This window comes from Mustela nivalis, assembly GCF_964662115.1.
Source record: "Mustela nivalis genome assembly, chromosome: 12".
Classification (NCBI taxonomy): domain Eukaryota; kingdom Metazoa; phylum Chordata; class Mammalia; order Carnivora; family Mustelidae; genus Mustela; species Mustela nivalis.
The window spans coordinates 79,355,400-79,371,643 of NC_139031.1; the positions used below are offsets into that span (position 1 = coordinate 79,355,400).

At 32.7% G+C, this 16,244-nt stretch overlaps 1 protein-coding gene across 1 annotated transcript in view; it reads left to right on the forward strand.

Moving 5' to 3' along the window:
- The window catches only part of SEMA3C (semaphorin 3C), a 171,169-nt gene that overhangs the window by 91,053 nt on the left and 63,872 nt on the right, over nucleotides 1–16,244 (forward strand). Inside the window, exons 5-8 of the mRNA XM_082692640.1 lie at nucleotides 2,290–2,409; nucleotides 9,749–9,839; nucleotides 13,640–13,759; nucleotides 15,148–15,290. Coding sequence (XP_082548766.1) covers nucleotides 2,290–2,409; nucleotides 9,749–9,839; nucleotides 13,640–13,759; nucleotides 15,148–15,290 — 474 coding nt within the window. The remainder of the gene's footprint in view (nucleotides 1–2,289; nucleotides 2,410–9,748; nucleotides 9,840–13,639; nucleotides 13,760–15,147; nucleotides 15,291–16,244) is intronic.

Consider the following 16,244-nt stretch of genomic DNA (forward strand, 5'->3'; position numbering starts at 1 on the left):
TAAGAGTTCTGTAACATTAATAACTTGGAAAAACTCTCCTCTACCCACTGTAGATTCCTTACCCAAGGACAAATTATAAAGTGATTGAAAGTACAAGATTCAATGTTAAACACATTTGTGCTTGAAAATCTGTTTAACCTATTTCTAGCTCCATGACCTCAAGCAGATTAACTAAAAAAGCTCTATGCTCTATTTTGCTAAAAGGCGTTAAGTTGTACCAAACTGAATGAATGTGAAGTGCCCAAATGACATAAGTACCTTTAATAAATATAAGCTATAAAGGTGAAAAATCAAACCTCCTGAGAAGTCAAACAGGTTAAATATGTAAAATGATCATTCTAAAGTCTAGGGAATGATAAATTCCCAACAAATATTGATCATGATAAGTAGATATAAAATATACAGAGAGATAGAAAAACATATACATGAAACAAGTATAATATGTATTTGAAATATAGCACATATTAGTGATATCTTTCTTCTTACCAATACCAGTAATTCATGACAGTAAACTGTCTACAAAACTCAAGATGACATATAATCTATTATTAATAGAATTGAATTCATGTCTTATGTGGGGAAATAGTATATACAGAATCCCAGAATGACTAAACTTGGATGTAAAAAAAATAAACAGAAGTCTCATTGCTCACAGATAACCTTAACATAGATGTATTATATAAACACCATACTTCATCTATTCTTTTTCTACAGAGAAACACATTATCATCTACAATTATGTAGTCAATTTCCAGGTATCCCTATAAACAGGTGTCAAGACATAGTGACACTATATATTTAACAAAAATTCTTGATGTCTTAAAATAAAAATGAAGTGTGTAGTCTGGTGTGTAAGGATTAATTTGTTTGACAACAGAGCGAATGATTGATTGTTTCATATAAAATCCATAATAGAAATTGTATAAAATTACTACATATAAAAATAAGCATATATTCACTAGCGAATAATAATATAAAGGGAGAATATTATGAAAAAAATAAAATAATGTTGACTTTAAACTTGACTTCTAAAAAAAACTAACTTGTATTTTGGAGAATTGGGTTTTTTTCGGGGTTTTTTTGGTTTGGTTTTTTTTACTTTCCTAATAATATAAATAATAAATGTGCTTATAAAAATTAGTAATATGGTACCTAGAAGAGAAGAAATATATGCTGTCTGACTACCCATGGGAAAACCACTGTTACCTTTTAGTATATCTATTAATAAAACAATTTATCCTTGTAACATCATTTTTATTTATCTTTTATCTTTTAAAGATTTTATTTATTTATCTATTTATTTATTTATTTGAGAAAGCACTAGCAGGGGGAAGGGTAGAGGGAAAGGGAGAAGCCGAGTCGATGCTGAGTGGAGGAGCCTGATATGGGGCTTGAGGCCAATCCCCTAAGATCATGACCTGAGCCCAAGTCAAACACTTAACCAACTGAGCCACTCAGGCACCCCTTTAACACCATTTTTATGATCTTCTTTGTGAAAAAATGACTGAAGAAAACCACATTCAATCTCAGGCTTGCTTAATTTGTAATCCGCAAGGGATAGTGAGCCTAGCAATACACAGCACGCAATGATTAATTCAGTCACAGAAATCTACCTTTGGTGCTAACTGTGTTTACATACTTCTGCATGGTCAGAGTCAACTTATAATTACAATAATATTTTGCATTTCATTGAGTGAACAAATGACACCTTTTCCAATGGTGGGACTAGAAGCAGGTGAAAAAGAAAACTGGGGGAGAAGGTATTTTAGGGGATGAAGGCTAGACAGACAATGATTATATCACAGCGCTGGCATGTGTTTAGCAGTCTGTTTTATTTGCCAACTGTAAAAGCCAGTAGCGTTTGCCATTGTGTAGTACTGATGATATGGATCTTGTATAGGCGGTTTTGTTCAAAATATGTTTATATAACATGTGTGTGCACATGTAACATTTTGACGAAAATTTGAGGAAACAATTTGGTGTACTTTTCAGTTTCTCAGCTTTCTCAGATAAAGAATAAGTTCATAAAGTTTCAGAACATGAAAACTTACACAGTATATAAAATATTGAAATATGAGAGTGACATACCATTTTACTCATTATCCAAGTTGAACTACCTTCTTCCTGAAGTAAACCAATAGAATAAACCATGCTATTCTCTTATTACCTCCTAACAACAACAACAAAGTGAGAGCAGGAATGAAATGTATGGTGGAGTATGAGCATACTACTTAGAAATAGCAATAAATGTCACTGTATTGCTAACTGCTTATTCATTTGTGCTTTCAGCATGGCTGTGGGAACTTCGTCCGTGTAATTCAGGCTTTTAATCGCACTCACTTGTACGTTTGTGGGAGTGGTGCTTTCAGCCCTGTGTGTACTTATTTGAATAGAGGGAGGAGATCAGAGGTAAGTGAAACAATTTCTCATTGTTAGTTTTGGTGTTAGTGCCAAAGATTTCTTAAAACTGTATTTGAGGGGCACCTGGGTGGCTCAGTGGGTTAAGCAACTGCTTTTGGCTCAAGTCATGATCCCAGAGTCCCAGGATTGAGTCCTACCTCGGGCTCCCAGCTCCGTGGGGAGTCTGCTTCTCCTTCTGACCTTCTCCCCTCTCATGCTCTCTCTCACTCTCTTTCCCTCAAATAAATAAATAAAATCTTTTAAAAAAGAACTGTATTTGAATCTAAAAAAGGTGTAATCATAACATAATAATAAAAAAAGTTGTAATCAATCAAAGGTTCAAGCCTTTTTAACGCAAAATATATTTAATTTGATTGCTGTCCCCCATAATTACTGAAGTGTGGATCTTGCCTTCAAGTAAATATATATATTTCTGAATAAAAAAGCTACAAAACATAAAAGAAAGAAAAATGTATGGTGGAGTATGAGCATACTACTTAGAAATAGCAATAAATGTCACTGTATTGCTAACTGCTTATTCATTTGTTTAAGTAATTTCTTATGTAAATTTTAAATTTGGTAAGCTTTTATGAGATACCTATACAAGATACATAAAGCAGGGAGCCCAGGTGTCCTTGCTAAAAAGAGCTTTCTATAGTTAGTCGATAATGCTTTCATTTTAGACCAACATTAGTCTACACTAGACTTTTCTAGCTTTATTCTTACATTAGTTAAAATGATTTGGGGTTCTGTGAACAAACGCATTTGCTAAACACTAAGTATGTACCTAATATGTATAGACAAATAAAGGCTGGTTGAACTTTACCAATGATACTTAAAACTGTGTTTTTCTGAGCTTGTAATTAGTGACTAAGGAAAATATGCATCAGACCAAAAGAGCCTTTCCTCCTTCCTTTAATTGAACATGTTGTCTTACTAAATAGAAGCATTTAAAAAATGTAATTATTTCAAATTATCTGGCTTTGTTTTCCTTATGCAACTTAAATCTAGAATGTCCAATTCTTAAAGAATGTCAATTCTAGAGTTTAGAACTGTAAAAAAGATTAAATGTTGCTACTGATACACCTTATTAAGTTTATTTTTCTTTCACAGAGATTAATGTACTCAAGTACAAATATAATTGAACAATGCTTCTCTTTATATTGCTTTACTATTAATTTTTTCAGACATGGTATTTATACACACATATCTTTTGGTAAATAAAAAGTCATTTAAAAATAGCTGAGTAATTATAAGTTGACCCCAAATGAGGCATTTCCAAGTGGTTCAACATGATATGAAATATTACAATTCTTGAAGAAAAGTAAAACTATGCTTCTTGGAAGACTACAGTTGGCTGCATTGAGCTTGTCATTAGAACCACATGCCTGTGATCAATTGATTAAATAAACTACTGCCCCAGACGTCTGCAATCTGTCAGACACTCCACTGAAGGCTGTGCAGTCACTGTACAGGCCAACAATAGCATAGCAGTTTGCAGAGCACAGATTTCAAATAAAGTCATTTTCCCATGTACAAATTGCCCACTATGCACTTTGAGGCTTAATTGGAAAGTCGGTCCAAAAAATAATCTCCTTTGGAAAACCAGCATGGAATAAAATTTAATCACTTTACTAAATATGAACTACTTTAGTCTCCCTTCAAAAGATAGATTTCAAAGGGGGAAGCATTTTCATTAATTAATCTCTTTAAATAATATGTGAACATCATAAGAGCCAATTTAAGTAGGAAAAGCGTTATGAATTTTAAGCTTTGTGTATAGTAGACTCAAGTCAAAGGGTTTCACATTAACATCATTTTTTATATATCTATAATATATAAATAATAACATAAAGATAGAATGCATGATCTAGCAAGCATCTACTGTATTTGTTTTCTTTAGGATAAAAGATCCCTGAGCATAAAATGACCACATGATACAGAGAGTTGCATTTTGAGAGAATTTTCCTTCTTATGCATCACTAATGTTGTATTTTGTAATGACCAGAAGTAGTACTTACTAGTAACACCATGTGCTGGTATAAAGATACGGCTTTTATCCTGTATTTTAAAGCAGTTTGAGAGTAAACCAAATTAGGATGGCACAATCATTACTTAATTCAGTTTTATTCTTGAGACATTATCTACCACCTTCTATCTGCTTATCAAATAGCAATGCATTGATTCTTGGATATTATATGAGCCTACTTCATTTTTGCAACATCACACACACTTTCATTATATCCTATGAATCTTCCATTATTCTGTGAGACTGAGTCAGAGCTTTCTCAGAGCCTATCCAAACAGCCTACGAATCCTTGCTACATCAATTCCTAACCATCAGCCTACGAATCCTTGCTACATCAATTCCTACATCATTCCTAACCTCTCTTCTGTCTATTCTCTTGATTCTCTGTCTTCTGTTCCTAAAAAAAGCAACACAAGTACATAATGACTTGAAATAATGAATAAAACATTTGTTTAAAAACTATAATTGGTTAATTTTGCTGCATATTCTTAGAATATTACTATATCTCATTTCTGGTTGATTTTATCAGATATCTCCATACATTGGTTCCAGCAGTTGAATACCCTTTAAGTCACTGATTTTGTCAGTCATCAAGCAGATAAACTTATCTTTGAATGACCAAGAATATCACAGGCATTCAAATTATTCCCAGAGCCTTTTGAAGCAAATTAGTCCCCAAACTTTTTTGTTTATGTATCTTTTCATAGCTTTCCTCTTCTCAGAGGAAAAGTTGTAGATTTTTCTTATCAATAAATTTCTTTGATCAATAACCTTCATCATTCTGTTTACTGTCTTCGTTTTCTTTCTCCCGTGTTTACTCTTTCTCCTGTTTTAAAATAGGATGTTTCTTTTCCTTAAAATCATTATCTCAGATCTGTGACTTTTCTCAACTTTTTCTTTTTCTCTCGTTTACTCATCACAAAACTTCTCAGACTAGTAGGCTATATTTCCTTACTAAGCCTTTCTGATCTGACTTTCATTACCATCCATAAACTAATACTATTTCTCAGTGACCAAGATTCCTCAGTGATCAAACTGACTCCTCTAATCAGCATCCTTTCTCCTGGACTGATCTCTAATATGTTGGCCATGCCCTCTGTTTTTCAAAGACTTTATTGACATCCATAACCTGAGACATTTTGCTATGCCTTCTTTCCTAATTTTTCACCACCTACTCTCTTTCTGGTCCTACTTGTTTCTCTCACTGATCCAGTCTATAAGTAGGTATTTATTTAATGAGAATAATGGCAAAAACAAAATTATTTCGGAACTTGTAAGCTACCTCTGTTGGTCTTTATCCTGTGTCAGAGGAGGAGCAACTGTAATGATCTTAAACAGAAAATGGCACGGCAAGGCTTGTGTTTGTACCTGTGTGTTGCATTACCGATGATTTAAGGTGGGGAGGGAATGAGAGGCCTGTCGTGAGATCAGTTAGAGAGTGGATGTAATATTTCAAGTAAGAAAGAGAGTGGCAATAAAGACAGAAAAATAGGCATGAAGTATAGAATAGTATAGTTGATGTTAGTGGATTTAGCTATATAAAAGAAAATTTACAATGATACAGATATTTGTTTGTTGTTTTTTATTTTTGGCCTTTTCAGTCATATATTTGTCATGAACTGAGATGAGGTGCAACAAAGAGGATCATGTTTGAATTAAGATTTTAAGCCTGAGCTTTGTTCTCTTGAGTTTGAGTTGCTGTTGAAAGATTCAAGTAGAAATGTCAAGTAGGCAGTTGAATATACAGTTGGCTATATTAATGTTTGAGCCATTGTTTTGTAAGAGTATCTGAAACCCAAGCAATGCATGGGTTTAGTCATGCAGAGAGGGAATAATGTGAAAACAGAAGTGTGACTATGATTGAAACTTGAGGGTCTCTTAATTTAATGGCAAGATGGAGAAAAAGGGACCTTCGAACATGACCTAGAAGAAATAGCCAGGAAAGAAGAAGAACCCTCCAAGTAGGGAGGAAAAAACAAAAATGTATTCATTCTCGGAATAAAAATAAGTCTTTTTTAAAAAGATAGAGATGGGTAACAATCTAAAATATCATTGAGAATCCAAGTAAAATGAAGTCTAAAAAGTAAACAGGAATTGTGTAGTGTGGTTGCCATTAGGATATAAAAAAGGGTTTCAATAGAACAATTGAGGTTGAATACCCAATTGAAATGGATTGAGAAGAAAGTGAGAAGTCAGGAAATGGTGATGAGTATATGTGATTCTTTAAGAAATGTGATTATCAATGAGAGTAATGTGTAGGAACTGACTGCATTCTTTAAATGATGATATAAAGTTTCCAGTTAAGAAGATTCAAGAAAGAGGGGGGATAATTGAAAGTATAAGTTGCCTAAGAAGATTGGATACAATGAGATCCAAAACATTGGTGAAATGACCTTAAAGTAAGAGAAAGCGTTCCTCTCATGTACTAGTGGATGTATTAGTGTATATTCATTTATGTGTTTGGAGTGAGAAATTAAAGATGTCTCTGCAGTCATATGATTATTTGTTGATCATATTAACTAAGAACAAATTAGGTGATTGTCATGACAATGGTTTGAAATTATTATCAGAAGAACCAGTTGATAGAGTATCCTTGAAAGTTTACTGAGCAGTATAAAGGGTCCATTTTGTGTTGGTGATCACAAATCTGTATTACGTTGAATTTACCTTGTAGAATCACTTTCTGCAAAATGCTTAGATGTTTGGACACAAGTATGGAGAATGTATAGACAGATATGCCCTTCCAGGCTGTGGTTTCAATGAAAAAAATCAGAGATTTAAGGAACTTAATATTTCTGCAAAAAAATTAGTGGAACTAAAGAGCACAGAATCTAAATGATTTAACAAAGAAAGTCAGGAAGAGAGAAGGCTGATGAAATGGGTTCCTAGGAGATGAAATTGGAGAATTGTTGCTGCATGAATGAATTAGTGATTATTCAGGTAGACCACACTCTTTCTGGTGATAAGATCTAGACTCAAATTGTGTGAGAAATGATGCTGAACAATGCAGGAGTAGTTCAGTGGAGAGCAAGTGGTACCTAAACAATTTCATCGATTCCTGCAGTGCCGACTCTCACATTTGTAGTAAAATATGTGTATGTCTCTAAGTAATCACAACTGGCCTTACTAAATTTTATTGTTTTTCCTCAATCATTTGTTTAGTTTAGTCATTTTGTAGATACTAATTCTTTTGGAAAGCAGACATAGTGAAGAGTCAGGAGACTGAACTTTTTTTTTTTTTTTTCAGGTTTCATTTTTTTTCTTTTTTAAAAAATTATTATTATTTTGTTATAAACATATAATGTATTTTTATCCCAGGGGTACAGATCTGTGAATTGCCAGGTTTACACACTTCACAGCACTCACCATAGCACATACCTCCCCACACAAATCTGTATTACGTTGAATTTACCTTGTAGAATCACTTTCTGCAAAATGCTTAGATGTTTGGACACAAGTATGGACACCCCCCTCTCCCAACTCCCTTCCCCCCCAGCAACCCTCAGTTTGTTTTGTGAGATTAAGAGTCACTTATGGTTTGAGGAGACTGAACTTTAATTTTACTTTTGTCATTATTTAGCTGCATGACTTTGGGCGAGTTATATTTCCCTCATCTATAGAGTTAATTCATTGAAGAGGATCATTTTATAAGACCTTTCCAGATGAGAGGACTGTGATTCTTTTTAAATGCTATGATTTCCTATAATCTCAGGGATATCCTGCCACCATATCAAACTCAGTGTAACAAAAATGAACTAGTTTCATTTTCTTTAAGGAGTCAAAACTTCAGAAGTCTTTCTTTTCTTCATCTTCCTGAACTACATCTGATCTGTAATTGATTGCCAAGTCTGCTGATTTTTACTTTACAACTTCTCTTGCATCTTTACTGCTGTTACCATGATCCCTGAAATCCTGACATGTCAGATTATTATTACCTAATTCCTGGACTATTGCTAGTGAAAGCAAATCTCTTTCTTCAATCCAGTGTCTGTTTTTAAAATGGCCATTCTCAAGGTGCCTCAGTGGCTCGGTTGGTTAGGTTCAGATCATGATTTCAGAGTCCTGGGATGGAGCCTCACAACAGCATCCCAGCTCAGCGAAAGATCTACTTCTCCCTCTGGCCGGCCCTCCCCTGCCTGTTTTCTCTCTCTCTCTCTCTCTCTCCCCAATAAATAAATAAATAAATTCTTAAAAATAAAATTAAAATTGCCATTCTTAATCTTCTTAAAACACCAAGGTAAAGGCCCAATCTTCTTAAAGCAATGTTTTGATCCTTTCATTTCCATACTCAAAAATATTGAGCCTGAATTTCTTTCAGGAAAATTTTGAAAAACCTTAGCTTTATAATTAAGATCTTCTATCATCTAATGCAACCTACAAAAGTGAAAAAATTTGTCTTTAAATTTTAGTAGTAGCTTTTGCTAACTTTGTTTAAGAAAAGGGTAAATATACCAACAAAATATTCCTTCTCCATTAGGCTACACTGATCATCATATTTCAAATTGAATCACTGCCTCCAATCCTGGGTTTCTCAAGTTCCATTTTCTGCTTAAATTTTTTCCTAAACACTGAGCACCATCCAACATATTCTATATTTTCTGTACTTATCCTTTGTATGTTTATACTATCATTATATTATAAATTACTTGAGGATAAAGATTTTTGTCTGTCTTACTTACTGTATTCCTAATGTTTTGTTAGTACCTGGCATATAGTAAATACTCAATAAATTTTTGTTAAATGAATGAAAGAGTTAAAAAACATTTTTACCTAAATTATGAATTCAACTTTGTTGAATCTATCATAATGCTTATATAACAAAATTAACTGGTAATATAAATTTTATATTATATATTATATTATATATGTATTATATTATATATATAAATGTCTTGATTATTTTGGAAATATTATAATCCTTGTATAGATTATTTCTCTGTGGACAATTTTCTTTTGGCTAATTTTCAATGTATCTAGTTTGATTTACAATGATCCTTGATTCCCAGGTGGATTTTGCTGGTATTATTTGTTTGTTTGTTTGTTTGTTTTCTGATATTGATTTTAGAAGAACTTCTTGGATCAGCTTTATGTAGATGGTAGTAGGATGAGAACTTTGGCCTGCTGAAGTCTGCTTATCATTTCCAGATGTTTTCTTCATATAGGCCAAGAAAGTCTTAATAAAGTAAATTGAAGAGGCATAAGGAAACAAATGGAAAGCATATTATTTTTGAGGATGCTTTGTTTTCCTAAAAAACAAATTGGTTAACTAAATATAAAGTTATTTACTGTTGCTGTATTTCTGTTTTTTCTATAATAAAGGACCAAGTTTTTATGATTGACTCTAAGTGTGAATCTGGAAAAGGACGCTGCTCCTTCAACCCCAATGTGAACACAGTGTCTGTTATGATCAGTAAGTGGAAAATAAAATAGGGAGGGGGAAATACCAAATGAAAGGGAAACTAAAATAAATGCATGACATGGTATGCCCATCGAGATAGTCATATGAAGAATGAGGTAACAGCAAGTTGTGAACTGAGAAATTGTAGTTTATCAGTTGCAAGAACTTGTGATGAAGTGATAAACATGTATTTTTTTCATTCACTATGATGATGCTGTCACTTCTAGAGCAAGTCAACCATTTACCAAAAAGTGTGTGTTCATATACTCGTAGTGATAGGGATGCTTGAGTGGCTCATTTGATTGGGTGGCTGCCTTCAGCTCAGGTTGTGATCCTAAGGTCCTGGGATCGAGGCCCACATTGGGCTCCCTGCTTGGTGGAGGGCCTGCTTCTCCCTCTCCCTCTGCCTGTTCCCTCTGCTTGTGCTCTTCTTCTCTCTCTCTGTCAAATAAATAAATAAAAATCTTAAAAAAGAATGATATATATTATAAAGTAATTTTCAATATTTTCTGTAGTTCTTTTCTAGTATTAAGTATACCCATTTTTCTCATATTTTAATATTTTACAAATGATTAAAATTACAAATGATATTTCTTTCAAATGAAAGAATAACAAAATGCATATGGATATCCTTGGGAGCAAAAATTAGAAAGCTTTGAAATTATAAGATACTCAGCTATTTCTGATGCAGAATCTTTTCAGATAAGCTTCTGAATATTATTTAATAAAAGCAGTGTCTTGGAAAGTCTTTCCATTAGGAAGAAAACTATATTCATCTATCGAAATGGGATGATATATATGTAATACTAGCTAAATATAGAGTTTTCATTTATTTCAAATTAAATTCTATGAAAATAAACTTTAAAGATCTATAAAGACTAATAGGCATCAAATATCATTTAGAACAAAAAAGATTTAAAACAAAACATTTAAAATTTTCCTATTAAACTGATAAGTCATTTAATATTTTTGTCCTTAAAGAATCGGGTTTGTTTATAAAATTAATTTAGTTATTGACCTTCATTTTTCAAGGATTTGAGACTTCAATTTTTATTCTTACACTCTTTTTTTTTTTAAAGATTTTTATTTATTTATTTATTTATTTATTTAATTTATTTATTTATTTATTTATTCATTTATTTATGAGAGAGAAGGAGAAAGAGAGCAAGCAGAGGAGTAGAAGGAAAGGAACAAGCAGACTTCGTGCTGACCACAGAGGTCATTTCAGGGCTTGATCCCACCACCCTGAGATCATGACCTGAGTCAAAATCAAGAGTCAGACATTGGACCGACTGTGCCACTGAGGCACCCTTATCTTTTAATATTTTGATTAACATTAGGATAAGTGATTTGCTTACTCTCAAAACTGAAAACAGAAAGGAGGAATAAGTTTAGTAGCCTGTATTTGTCATTTTATTTGTTCTACTGATTATCCCCCTGAACTTATCTCCAATATTGTCTCCAATATTGCATAATGAATTTCTGTGTCATCTCACGTTGCCATATGGGGTTTGATCATTTCTGTTCTAGTGCAAGGCACTAAATAACACAGATCATTTAAAGTATTTCTGTATATTAAAGGATCAAGAAACATCAAGAACTGAAGAATTTCAAATTTCATAATATAGTTGTGGTACGTAAACCAGTGTTCAACTTTAGAGGGTCTTTTTTGTTGTTTTTCTTTTTTCATGTCATTGTAACACAGCAAGAAGTTAGGTGATATCTCTTAAAAGAAGCTATCAAGAGCCTCAGGAGGTTTTTCAGTGGAAGTAAAATTGGAAAGCAAAGGATTTTTGAATTAAAAGTTAAAAGGCACAGTTTATCTTTGCATAAACCAGCACAGACATTCTGAAAAATACATCCCTACTCAAAATTCTTTTTAAAGTGATATTAATTATTTAATTATTTCTTGTACAAGATAAAGCAGAAGCTTTATTATTCCTAACTTGCTATTAAAATTAATAAAAGGGGCACCTGGGTGGCTCAGTTGGTTAAGTGTCTGCCTTTGGCTCACGTCAAGATCCCAGGGTCCTGGGATCTAGCCAGAGTTGGACTCCCTGCTAAGTGGGGAGTCTGCTTTTCCCTCCCCATGCTCTCACGCTCTCGCTCAGTCTTTCTCTTTCTCTCTCTCTCTCCCTAACAAATAAGTAAAATCTTTAAAAAATTAAAAATATAAAATTAGTAAGAGTTTAGGACAGGCTATGAAGCCAACAAGGCGAGTAGGCTTTTAACATAAATGAGTTGCAGTAGGATTAGAATCACCCCTCTCTGCCACACACCATCCTCCGAGTGTCCTTTTTCCTTTTCTTCCTGGAAACAGATAGGATAATATCTGTGCTAATCGGTCTATTGAAAAGCAGGAATTTATAACCCACCATTCTGGGGGTAATCTATATAGTAAAAATGAAAAATAGTTCATTACAAAGTTATCTTAATTTGACAGCTGTTCTGTCTATAGAATACTTGAGCTGATGCTTCACAAATATTCACAAAATGAAGCTAAATTGCTCCAGATGCTTTCATGAACATTTGTTATTTTCCTATAATCTGTTTCCATGGGTTTCAGACCCCCCACTAAGGAAGCAGAACTGGGCAACACAATGGCTGATACCCACTTGCTAACCGGTAGGGGTCCAGTGCATGACTTGGTGACCACATATTAAAAATGTTTCATTCTCCATTCTATCCTGGGTTAATTGGTATCGCTTATTACTAGACAGTGAGTTTGGAGTGCTTCAAAATGTTGCAGTCCTGCCAAAATGACCATGATCTGAAGATAGCCAGGGGAGTAATTGTAGAACATCAGTCAGAGAAAAAAGCTGCACAGTGGTTCAGTGGGTCAGATCTGATACATTTTATTCTTTTTTAAATAGACATTTAATTACTTTTTTTATTCTGGGGTTACACATAGCAATTCACTGCTTACTATCCTTACTAGGGTAGGAATTAATATGGACCTTAACAAATAAGCTCAATATCTAATGTTATGCAAATACAGATTAAACTATCTGATTTTGCCATTAATGATGATAATTTAATTTTAAAATATATTTTCTTTTTTATCTCTGCATTTTGTTTTTTAAGGCTTAATGTGTCAAACTACATGTGGTTTATTAATACAATATTATACTTTTAGCATAATGTTAGTAATAATATTGTGTATTATAATTGAAAGATTACCTTATAGAAAACTTCTAGCACTAAATATCACAACATATACTTTTAAGGATAAAATAACCTTATCATTAATAATATTTTGACAATAAAAACTAGTATTTTCAACCTATGTAGTGAAATCGTGGAATTTTTAACACATGGTGAAAAATTTTGAGATCATAAGACAATTCCCATATTTTAAAGATGAGAAGGTAGAGATTCAGGGTACTAAATGACTTAGTCCTAATTCCCAGTTGGCTAATTCCTGCCAAAATTAGAAACTGAGTGTTCTCTTATAGTATTTTTGACTTATTAAAGGAAAGTAATAATTAATTAGGCCATTTTATTAACTTCATGTATACTATTATTTCTGTCATTTTTGATACACACTGTATAAACTTAGGTTTTTAGTATAATTAAGTATAGTCAGAGGAATTTTTATTTCTATGTAGAATAAAAATGTTTTGGTAATCATACAGGCAATAATGAGACCAGATTAAACTTAATCCAATTTTTTTATTTAATGGACAATAGAAACCAGCAATTATAAACACTCTGTAATGTGTGTGGTTACCTAATAAATGAGTTTTCCTTGATTTTTACAATAGCCTTAAAAATATTTAAAATTATGTTGACATTTTCTTACTTTTTCTTAGACGAGGAGCTTTTCTCTGGAATGTATATAGATTTCATGGGCACAGATGCTGCTATTTTTCGAAGTTTAACCAAGAGGAATGCAGTCAGAACTGATCAGCACAATTCCAAATGGCTAAGTGGTAAGAAACATTTTCTGCATTTTGAGAATCATGCTTTAAACTGATTTAGTTCTATAATGAAGAAAGGTTAAAATGTTTGAAAAAATCACTTGTGATGTAACAATTCTGTAGTCTATGACTTTAAACATTTAGGAAAAATAAATATTTGAAGTAGTCCATAGTCCATATTCTCTTTATTAACTGTCATATAATTATCATAAATTAATAAATAAAAATGACAATGATATTTACTAAACAGGCTCATATGCAAGAATCTTCTCCAGTTGTCTACTTGTAGTATATAACAATTAAATATGCTATTTATTCATTTAGTCGGCTTAAATATTTTAATAATGTCAAACCTGAAGATTTTCCTAAATTTATGACAGTTAGATATAATGACTAGGGTGTTTTCAGGAACTCCTCATATTTGTTTTATACTTAGATTCTTAAATGATAAAACTGGTATATATAATTTTTAATAATTGATTTAGTACTTAACAGAAATCATATGTATGATAACCTTGTGATTATCACTAGTCATTTATTTCTAATTTGGGGTAGAGTCACATGACATTCACATCATGAAAGATGCTTATTTGACTTTAATGTGTAATTTCAATCGGTTGCTGCTGCTTAGAAGAAGAAACCACTATGATCTTTGTCATTTCACCCTGGGGATGATTTCTAGCTGACCCTAAATTTGACAATTCATTTAACATTGCACAGCAAAGCATGAATCACCACAGTTCAGCATCTTATTTCACTGATAGGCAGGCACAAGAAAGCAGCGATTGTCCATTTACTTCTTCAATTTATGACTCCAGTACATCTGGATTCTAAAACTCGTTTTGTTCTTGAAATAAAAAATCCCTCTATGTCTTCAGATGACTGCATTTTTTTCCTTGAAAAATTTCCCCTTCATTTCATATGCCGTCTTAAGAAAAAAACGTTTTTGAGATCTTGGACTCCCGACTCTACATTCTGCTTCAGTGAATTTGAGATTTTATGCACTAGATTGAAAACTATACTTCAAAAAGCAAACTTTTTTTTCCCCCTATAAAATGACCATTCAATTCCATGGGATATACCTGGTAGAAAAGCATTTTGATTTGTTAGAACTCATCCCTGCACAAAGGATTTTTGCATTTACTGAACTTCTAGAATGTATTGCAGACAGGGAAAAAATAGTTTAAGCTATTATGTTATAGATATATTTTGTAGCACTTGACATTCCAAATACAGTATGTTGTGTGAATGCAATTATTGCTGTTAGATTCTGCCTATGAACATGGAATTATTCTTCTATACCAAAGATGAAGAAGCCATATGCCTGTAATCTACTTGGATGAACCATAGATGGATTTCCATCAGGAGTATATATATAGTCTTTGTATTTTTTTCCTCAGAACCTATGTTTGTGGATGCACATGTGATCCCAGATGGCACAGATCCAAATGATGCTAAGGTGTACTTCTTCTTCAAAGAGAAACTGACTGACAATAGCAGAAGCACAAAACAGATTCATTCCATGATTGCTAGAATATGTCCTGTAAGTGTTAATCTTGTCCTAATTTGAGGAAAGACACAAATTCAAATCATATAAATACGTTTTCTTTTGCCGATAGTTTACTTTCCCACTTTTATTTGTGGTTACAAATTAATGAAATATTGAGGGAGACATTTTAATTTACTGTTTATTCACATCAGTCATATGAGATAAAAAAGCTTAATTCAAGGAAATACTGTTGTCATGGTTTTACACAAATAAATGGTTTTTGTTTAATTTTTTTTGCATTTAATGCATTTGTATTGAAAACAAATAGCTAAATTGTATGTTACAGAAAGAAACAATAATTCTTGTGAACAAAATATAGCAAAACCTCAATAAAGACAATTATTGAGGAACTTTTCATTTTCTAATGAAAAGAAATGCATAACTAAAATATAGTTCTAATTAAAAACAGTAAACAAAATAGTCTTCTGGTATAAATAGCAAGTATACATAGCAACTCAAAAAAACTCATGATGCCCTCTCAAACAGGAGTTTTATAGGGTTGCCCTGACTTATTTATGATGAACATACTTCGTGCAAAAGTATTTCTTAAAGTGTTCAGTGTTTTAAATAGTTTATTTTTAATATTATAATATTCCATTAATTGTGGAGCTCATCTGCTTTTAAGTCATTTAGAACAAGACAGTAGAGCCTGCAGAAGGAGTGAAAGGCTTCTAGGCATACAGAAAAAAAAGATCAGGTCATTCACTATTTGTGAATGACCCAAATGCCATTTTCCCCTCCCTGGCTGGAGAAATATATCTAGTGAAGCATCTGATTGGAAATACTGAGGATTAAACAATAACACAGAGAAATGAAGGAGAGAAAAATAGAGCTATTGGAGACCACTTGGTATAAGTATAGCCCACTTTCCTGAACACAGTATACTCTGCAAGCTTCATAGTATACAAAAATTTATGTTCACTTTGAAGACAATGAGTTATTAGGACA